The sequence below is a fragment of the Opisthorchis viverrini genome, assembly GCF_000715545.1.
Source record: "Opisthorchis viverrini unplaced genomic scaffold opera_v5_42, whole genome shotgun sequence".
In the NCBI taxonomy this organism is placed as follows: Eukaryota; Metazoa; Platyhelminthes; class Trematoda; order Opisthorchiida; family Opisthorchiidae; genus Opisthorchis; species Opisthorchis viverrini.
Genome location: NW_008751698.1, coordinates 2,240,721 through 2,250,598, shown reverse-complemented (window position 1 = coordinate 2,250,598; position 9,878 = coordinate 2,240,721). Strand labels below are relative to the sequence as shown.

Below are 9,878 nucleotides of genomic sequence, written 5' to 3'. Positions count from 1 at the left end.
ATTTTCCCTTGAATCCCGTAAGACTTGAGTTTGTGAAACAGCGGGACGTGTGGGACCCTATCAAATGCTTTTGAGAAGTCGAAAAATATGACATCCGATATGAGTCCTTCGTCCTTGGTTTGGGTTAAGCTGTCCATAAACACGAGCATGTTTGTCACGCAAGAACGGTTTGGGAGAAATCCGTGTTGAGCTGGGGATATCAGATTGCTGGAAGTAAGGTGATCTAGGATGGCTCGCTTCAGAATGCGTTCCATCACCTTGCACGGCACGCTAGTTAGGCTTATAGACCTATAGCTGCCAGGCGATAGTCGGTCACCAGTTTTGTAGATTGATGTGACAATCGCTTCCTTCCAAGCAGAGGGAAGGCGGCCTTCGTCAAGCTACTGAGGAAACACCGTGTGTAAATGGTTTGCCAGTGTCGATGCGACCAGTGCAGTGCAGAGGTAAGTGTGTCTCACGCTTACAGTCCAACTGCAAAGCTCAATGAACAGACGTACAACCAAGTAGCCAATCCGACGACATTCCAGTGTGTAAATGGTTTGCCAGTGTCGATGCGACATCGTCAGTGCAGAGGTAAGTGTGTCTCACGCTTACAGTCCAACTGCAAAGCTCGATGAACAGACGTACAACCAAGTAGCCAATCCGAGCTACCGACATTCCACAATATTGCCGATGCTGAAACGTGATTGGTTGTTAGGCTCATGGCTTTAGCCAATCAGACCCTGATGGTGGACTGGCTGATTAATCACGTTGGCTTAGGCTTGTTATTTGGGCCACCATCTGTGTAATACGTCTGCGTCCGTCTGCGTGGACATCACATTGCTGCGAAAGGCAGGTCTGTGATTCCATGTCTGAGGTTCTGCCGCTTTTGCCATATTTTCGGACTCGGAATCCTGCGAACAAGTACCCTCACCCCTGTCAATACTTCATTAATCCAGGTTCTTTCTCTTCCCAGAATGAGCTGCTCTGACGTCCGCCTATCGGTCCAAGACATGCTGCGAGATATTTTCGCTCTTCGGCTCATAGATAAACTGTCTTGGTTAAATGCTGAAGAAAGGGAAACCACAGACCTGTCATCATCATCATCATTGTCAGCTGTAAGAACCGCGTACTCCTCGTACACTGGTTGTAGCTGCCACAGTTTCGTTCACCACAGACCTGTGGTCTCCCTCGATTTAGTTACTTGGGCTTATACTATTTGAGACCGTTGTTTCGCACTAAGGCTGAATTCCGCGTGATCCGGAGGATGCCTGAATACTTTGTTGCGTCCGAAATGACAATGACGATAGTGCCTGGTTGAACAAAGCGTCAGTGTTTTACACTGCTGTTGTGTTGTCGATGATGACGACTTGTACCACAGCGTCAGTTTTCGATCTTTGCTCTCCCTGCCCGACGATGGTATTCAGTTCACACCACCAATTTGGTGATTTCGCCCGTGGCTCCGCGTCGTGTATACCACTTCTCCGTCTTTCTGTCCACAGTTGAATGGTGGAGCTTAGTTCTCAGATTGCTTTAATTTCACCCTGGCCAAAGCAAACGAAGAAAATTCAGTGTTGCTGCACTTCAGGGCAACGCCAAGACCATGTCCTTTTAGTCACTTTCAAAAGTTATAGTAAGCGGGCGGTTACATGCGATGCAATTCTACCATTCCACTTGCTGTTAATCAGCGACGGAAGGGTTGTCGGCGTTCCCATCTGGGAGCCGTGTACTTGCGAGAAGCTATTGCTTACGTCAAGAGGAACGAATGGAATCTCTGGATTTCTGTTCAGCAGACCTTGAGGACCACAATGCAACAAACACCTCAATCTACTTTCCCGCACCTTTGGTCCAATGGGTTAAACGTTGTCAAAAAAACTTGTAAGCGCCTGTATAAAGCTACACGTTGAATATGCCCTGCAGGCTCTGAACCCCTAGACTGAGAGATTGCAGACTGCTGTAAAAAGGATGTATCTGTAACCTATCCTACACCGAAAGACCAGTGGTGCCCAGTTTGTGTTTAGTTGCCCACCTGAAGATTGTGCATCAGTTCAGTGACTTAGACTGCAGGCACCTCTTCCTTCTCCTGATCTGCCACTCTTGAAACCCCCTACACTCCGCCATGGTCTCAACACCAACAGGCCTGGACTTTCACTTGTTTAATGCTTGTGCACTGTCGATCGTAGGGTGTTATCCACCGCGGGATGCGAAAAGCTCAAACTCAGAAGTCCTGCGTTCACCAAATGGGTTCATTGATCTAGCTCTCTGAAGACATGGCAAGTGCTGCTTCAGACGCACGCTTATCTCATATGAATCACTTCCCGTATAACTAATCGTCATCATTGACAGCATGACATCAGTGTCCAACACTGATCCCTCGCTGCCATACACCCACTTACCACTGACCAATAAAGAGCTGGTAACAGACAGTTGATTTTGCCCGATATTTGGGTGGTTTGATCGTCGAACGTCTCCGGTTGCTCTCCCAACCTCGCAACAATTTTTCAACAGGCAAAGCTCCATCTTGTGTTCATTCGGACTGCTGGAGGCCTCTTCAAGATCTGCCGATGAAATTAGCGAAGGTTGATTGTCAAGCGGATGCAAATTCACTCAAGAATTTCTCCGTGGTCACAATAATGAAAACCGATAGAAGCCTTCCAGTTATCATTCGTAGCAGGATGAGAAGACAGTCGTTTGATACCGAGCCTGTAAACAGTGCCAATGAATACCAAATAACTCAACCTAGTAATAATGTATTGACTGTCGAAATCAATCCTAATGATGCTGTAGGGGACAAGCTCCGTAGGTAAACTATCTTAAAATCGCCTAATGAAGAAAATTCCAAGCTCTTATGTCTGCACTTCAACAATGGCCGCATCCAGTCAGCATCAGCAGATGTGGTGTATGAAAGGAAGTTCAGCAGGTGGTTCTGCTGAACCTGTTTCAAATCAGGATATGAGAGCTTCTCAGTAGCTAGGTGAGGTCTTCGCATCTTGTGCGCCCCTTGAAAGTTCAACGAAGATCAGCAATCAACAAGCGCTTGATCCGAATCCACACGGGTGTTCCAGAATGGACGACAGTCGACCATTGACCCACGTTATCTGTATTAAAGGTTGGCTGGCATGCGGGAGCTTAATGTGTCCAAGCGGCTTTGGTTGTTTTGGAAGTTAATACTGCACAAAGAGTTTGTGGTCAGTATATAACTCCAGCAGACGCTTGCTCTTGTCCGTACGTCACGAAACCGGTCCGAGATGACCATCCAGTTGAGCTTTATCAGCGCTAAGTCTACTTGCGGGGGCGAGATGGCCCAAGTGGTTGGTGCGCGAATTTACTGGCCGGAAGGTCCGTGGTTCGAACCCGACCTCTGCCTCCCGAATTCCCCTGTCTAGGCCTGGGCAACCCGACAGCATCCCACCCTCGTGCAACCTTCGGGTTCCATGACTGCTAGGCACCGAAGGGGTGTTACAGCTTAGCGACTTCGGTTTCGATTAAGTCTACCTGCTTGGCATCCACAGCCCCGGCAACCACAACAATATTTGTCTCTTGGTCCGCCGTAACAAAACACTCAGGACGTCATAAAAGCTTTCTCTCTCTCTGAGTGTACCAGACCCATAGTCTGTTGTGACATAAGCAGACACGATGAACAAGCAAATCATTGGTGCCTTTATGGGGATCCCTTACAGATGTTGCCAAACAAATCGCACAGTGGGGACTATCAACGGACAGCTACTGAGCTTGGTAGCGCAAAACAATGCCCACCCCAGCAGCAGTTGTCTCAATGGCTCCCTGATCAGCAGAAGTGTATCACCGGAAGCAAGATCAAACCAATGGGGAGGTCAGTTCAGCAGCCATATATATATCAGTAGAAAGCACATCTTTCTTACCTAAAAGGGCAGGTATTTCTGACAACTGCAATTGATGGCGAATGGAACTGTCACTTTTTAAGAGTAGACTTAGAACGATATCGCCGACAACCTGTAAAGGAGCAAAAGAACGTATATGTGAAGAAGCAACGGAGGCGTCAGAAGTAGTTCCTACTTACCCGCCACGTTGTATTCAGTAAGGCTACTCGGCTGATTACATCATGCGACGACCGATGCGGCATGTGATGAGTCGTACTTGCGCAGTTCATGGTTGTACTTTCGCTGCGATACTTCCATCGCCTCCAAGGCATGGCTGTATACCTTACACTCTCGTTTTCCGGTGATCGAAGCTCTATAGGCTTTAAGCGATATACCTAGTGTGCATGGTTTATAGTTGATTAATTGAATGATTGAAAACAGCGTTTGTTGGTAGAAGACCGTCATTGCAGTCCTCATGCTTAGGAAAAGTCGCCACCCAAAACATGAAGGACCAAGAGATTGTGTTGATCACAACTCTACACATTGACCAACCTGATATACGAGGCTCTGTGATTACCGCACGAACACCTCTCAGTATAGCTCATTGAGTTATAGAGGCGTAAAAACTACCAAATCCCCGTAAGGTTCAGTCTTGATAAAACTGAAAAATATCAACCCGTATTTTCTTGGAACGAACAGGTACGACTGTCACTTTATTCGGTCTAGTTTACAATATGGTGACCGTCTTTGTGGAAAGGACGCGTCGAATTCATGAATACATTGAGTCGCTGCTTTCTGTCAAAAGCGGTCAAATTTATACTGTAGCTTCCCCAGGTTTTATTCCGTTGCATGGTTCAGGAGATGGCTTAGGATCTCGAGTTCAACGGCTCTCCTAATTCCCAACATCCGACTTTCAACAGTCATTGGGCTATATAACAATATTGTTTATCCAGGGTGTGACTGGACCATGGCTGACAATGTCTCCGACCACTAATGTGGTCCATCTCGAGGTTGGCACCCAGGCAGACGGCAACGACCAGCGCAGCTGAGTTTACTGGTGATGGCATCTATTCTTCGCTTCCAAGACATTGCTTGACTTTCCATGACTCGTTTCCACCATTCACGTGGTTGTGTGAAAAGAATCCTTCGAGGAAGTCGGTCAACTGGCATACGCAGCACGTGGCCAGCCAACGCAGCCTATGCAATGTGATCAGTTCATCTATTGTGGGCAAGTTATTTCTCCCGAATACCATTCGACCCACTTCAGCATTGCTGATCCGGTGTTCCTACCAGACTCGGACAGTGCTCTGAAGACACTGAAAGTCTTTTGACGTCCTCGGCGCACAGCGGCCAGATTTCTGACCCGTATACAAATGTAGAGCGCGCCGCAGAATTGTAAACTCTGCCCTTAACGGATAAGCTGATATCACGCCTGCGCCACGGGTGACGCAAGTTCACAAAGCCGCCCTGGTCTTCATAATCCGGATGGAAATATCATCTTTCGCGAGACCACCGGGACTAATATAGACACCAAGGTAAACAAATTTTCCTACTTCCTCAATCGGTTCATCCGTACGCATGAGAGTCGGGTTTGAGTCCATCCAGTCTTGCAGTAGCAGTTTACACTTTGCCGGTGTGTAGTGCATCCCAAACCGTGAGGCGGAATTATTTAGATTATTTAGTATCGTTTACATTGCCACGGTGTTAGATCCAAAAAGAGCTATGTCTTCGGCGTACTCCCTACCGGTGAGCGGATGCTCCGAGAGCTCTTCGACCCCACAGGCACTGGAGGCTGATAGTGAATCTTCCATGATTGTATCACTGACGTAGTCGAGGAGAAAAGGTAAAGGGGGACAGTCCTGTCTGAGGTGTTAAATTCAGAAGAAAGCTTCACACGGCCGCAGGAGTTGGAGTACAGCACTTTAAGGAGGGCCAAGAATTTATGGGGGACACATTTGCACTACAGACACTGCTATAGTACTTGACGGTCAAAGGCAGCTTTTGGATCAGGAAATGCAACCATTGTTGGTTTCTGGAAGCAGTGTCGCTGTTCTAGAATCTTTCGGAGGGTTAAGATGTAATCATTGTATCCTGTTACGGATGCGCTGATCGGATCTATCTCTCCCTGTGCTCAGTCAACCTTCGAAGGATAGGATCAGAAAGGTTGGTCAATGGCTGAAGACCTAATCAGCATAGTTTCCTGGCTATCCAGGTTGGGGGTTGGAACACATGTGGTAACTTGTTCTATAAAGATGGTAATCCAATTGCATTTCCTGCCAAACACCGCTACCTTACGGTTAGGATTTTGAGCCAAAGACTCTGGTCGAGGACGCTAACCGTTCTCTTCCCTAGTTGTGGGCGCCATGGCAGTATCCCAAACCACGTACAACCATGGTACAACTAACAATGCTCTCGTGCCACATCTGCCGTCGCATGGTGCTATCAGCCGGGTCGCCTAGCTTGCTGCATACAGCAGGACTGGTTGGCGAAAACTGCCCACGCCTCCTTTCTCATACCTTCACGTTTGTCCTCTTCTACCTTGCCTCATCCAAATGTAATTATTCTCTTCGCAGATCCCCGGAACTAGAACCGGCCTTTTTGCTTGCCATGCATCACATTCAACTGCAGCTCCTGTACGTCCAACACTTCGAAGCCTTTTCAAACCCCGTAAGCTGTCTACTTGACCGCCTTCAATGTTCGCACACTGAATCAAGCAGGACAACAGGTGGCCGTTGCTCGTACACTGGAGTCCCTCCGTAGTGATATATACTATCTGTCAAACAAGGATACAGGACGCAATTACTTCGATCGAACTGACTGCCCTCTTGCCCTCCTCCCCGTTCTGGCTGCGCATCTGTGATGAGGCAGAGGCCGCTGCAGCTGGATATGCTGGATTGGGCATTGTCTTGGGCGGTCGATCGGGAGCGTCTCTACTTGACTGGATGTTCACTGATAATCGCCTCTCCGCGGTTCGTTTGACAGCGTCTGTGAGAGAACTTATAGAGAGTGAGATCTATCGCATCCTGTTTATTTTGTCTGCCTACGCCCCAAATGACTGTAGCTCTGAGTCTGCCTAAAACAGTTTCTATGACGCTGTAGTTGCTCTTTTGCAAAGGGCTAAAAGCTCAGATTTCGTTATGGTTGCTTGTGACATGAAGGTTGAGGTAGGTAGACGAAACGCTGTCGGGGCCCGATTGGGTGGTCCTCTTTGATCGGACACGGGACGCACGGACAACTGAGATCGCTTGCTTCAGATGTATGACGATCACAGACTGTTCCTCTGTAGTACCGATTTCCGGAACAGTGGAAATTGCTTGGAAACGTGGTGCCCACCAACGAACCAGTCCCGAATCCATATTGACTCTATCACCGTCAGTTATCGGTAACGCGAGTGGATCAGTATCTGTCTCTCCCTCAGGAACATCAGTGTTGACTCCGGTCATTCGCCTGTACGCTGCTGTTTTTTATTTCGTTTTTCAGGTCTGCGCAAAATGCGCGCACCCTGCTTAGTCTATGAGATGCCAGTGGATACATAAATCGAACGCAAATATCAGAACCGGTCCTTCAAACGCCTGCTGGTCTGTCCAATGTCAGATATAAACGGCCACTGGGAGAACATATCCAAAGTGCTACTCAGAGCCGGAACTTCTGCTTGCGATACAACCCAGCCAGCCTCATCCAAACACAGGGTATCTGATGGGACCATGTCTTTGCTGGAAACCCGGTAACAGATTCCCTCTGGTCACAACCACAGCCCCACCCGACGCTTCATCTGATGCTAGCTAAAACTGAGTGTCCATGCAGACCGAGAAGCTTGGTGGACCCGAAAGGCCGAAGAAATGAAAGATTTGAAAAATATTTATTGCGTTAGGAGGGTTCACCATTAAGTGAACCACTGGATCTTAAGGGTCGCATGTATCAGGCTACAGTAAGGGCTGTGTTGTATGGCGAGACTCGGCCTCTGCGGATAGATGATGTGAGGTGTCCTAAGGTTTTTGACGCCTCAGAAGGGTTGCTGGTTTTGGACGGCTTCAACAGATTGTTAAAGAGTTTATTAAGAAACGGGTATTTGGTTGTGCAACAGGTGTTTCAATGGAGGCAATCATCAACGCCATCAGCCGTGGTGACTTGGTCATGTGAAACGCCGTCTACCGATACGAGTGTTGCTCTTCGTGCCTCCCCATCATCATGAACATCATGACATCAGTGTTCGACACTGATTTTTCGCTGCTATGCCTCCAGAATGGCGAAAACCGCGAGGTAAACAACATATGACTTGGCAGAAAGATATGAAAGAGTTTGGGTGTTGTATGTGGTACGCCTTCCAGAATTGGATCCCCGTGACCCCGCCTGTGATTGGTTGGATACATTGCAAGAAATGGCAGCTTCTGGATGTCATTGGCGGCCGTGTTGTCGGCTTTCTTTCAGATTGTCTGATTGAGCGTTTTGGGGTGTAGACTAGCACTAGTTTCCCTCCTTAACCCACCCTTTTTCCTTTCTTTTCACTCTAAGGCTTTATGTATAATTATATGAGCTCTGGTAGTACAGCAGTGAAGCATCGTTGGCAACACTGATTTTGTTTTCCCGATGATGGTGATGATGATGATGGCGATGATGATGGTGATGATGATGATGATGGGCGCTGTTTCTATGGTTGATAGTCCTGAGACAGTACCTGTCAGGGAGGTTTTTAGTTCAACAAAAAGTAAAATAAATATAATCCAGTGTCCAATCTGTGGGCGTCGTCATTTTTTTCATCTTCAGTCTGATTTCGCTTTGCTTCCCCCTTATCACTATCAACACAACCCCTTAATCTCAAAGTATTCTTTCAGGTCATCGAAACTTCCCTTGGCAAGTTCGGAACTGTATTAAAGAGACTCGACTGTTTTTTTGCTACTGTGCGTGAACGAAATTTCGAATAAAACGACTATGGGCAAAGGACATAAGAAGCGGAGCAGCAGCAGTAGTAGTAGTAGCAGCAGCAGCAGGTATTTCTCGACCTTCACGTCCATTTGTTTAGCTCGTCTGGCGGCGGCCATTGTAATCCGAACAAGATGTACAAGAGACGAGCGAAGTACGAAGCCAAAATGCGGAAGGTATCTTGAGTTGCCTTCAGTTTACTTCAGGCTGGACGCTGTGTTTGTCGTCACTGTCCACAAGGAGTCATGGCCTGCCAGGACAATTTCATGAAGAAATACCAAGTAAGGCTTTTCAACTCGTGCAGCAGTGTCATAAATCTCCTAGTGGGTTTACCATAACCATTATTTTAATTGTGTTTTACTCACACAACGAACTAGTGATGATACATCTCTCGATGGGTTCATTCTGGATGGCGGCAAAAGAGAGAAACACCGTCCTTCCGCAACGAAATCGGACAACATGTCGCTTTTATCTTCAAAAATAATTTAGAGGATGCTTTCTTTGCTCCGCTAGTGAAAGGGTCGGCGGGGTTGTAGAGATAGCTACAAATCCAGTGAACCAAAACAGTGGTTCACATTTGTCAACCTAAGTGGGAAGAACCGTACAGCCGAGACACCCAGTAAATGTGAGGGATGACCAGGCTATTCGACCCACTCAAATGGCTGACTCAGGACTTGTTCATATGGCTAGCTATTGCTGTTCACTCGCCAGTTTTGTATGTAATATTATTTTGGCAACAGCCTGCATGCAGGAACACCTGATGGTGCGACTGGGTCATTTCCGACTGTCTCTGACCGTTGGTGTGTCCCGTCTTGGGGTCCACACCCGCGGAGCCAGCAATGACCAGCATAACTGAGTTTGCTGGTAATGGCATCCATTCTTCGCTTCCAAGTCGTTGCTTCACTTTCCATGAGTCGTTTCCACCATTCACGTGGTTGTGTGAAAAGAATCCTTCGAGGAAGTCGGTCAACTGGCATACGCAGCACGTGGCCAGCCAGCCTAACCTATGCAGTGTGATCAGTCCATCTATTGTGGGCAAGTTATTTCTTCCGAATACCATTCGACCACCGATGCCTCAGAAGCGTGGCTGGTTTTGGATGGCCTCAGCGTGTCAGTAACGAGGCGATTAGAAAACGGGTA

General features: G+C 47.7%; 1 protein-coding gene across 1 annotated transcript in view; it reads left to right on the top strand.

The window, feature by feature from the left end:
* The window catches only part of T265_03127 (hypothetical protein), a gene marked incomplete at both ends in the record, with an annotated part of 56,995 nt that overhangs the window by 39,836 nt on the left and 7,281 nt on the right, over positions 1-9,878 (top strand). Inside the window, 3 exons of the mRNA XM_009167532.1 lie at positions 6,392-6,485; positions 6,611-6,787; positions 8,945-9,019. Of these exons, the coding sequence (XP_009165796.1) occupies positions 6,426-6,485; positions 6,611-6,787; positions 8,945-9,019 (312 nt within the window). The remainder of the gene's footprint in view (positions 1-6,391; positions 6,486-6,610; positions 6,788-8,944; positions 9,020-9,878) is intronic.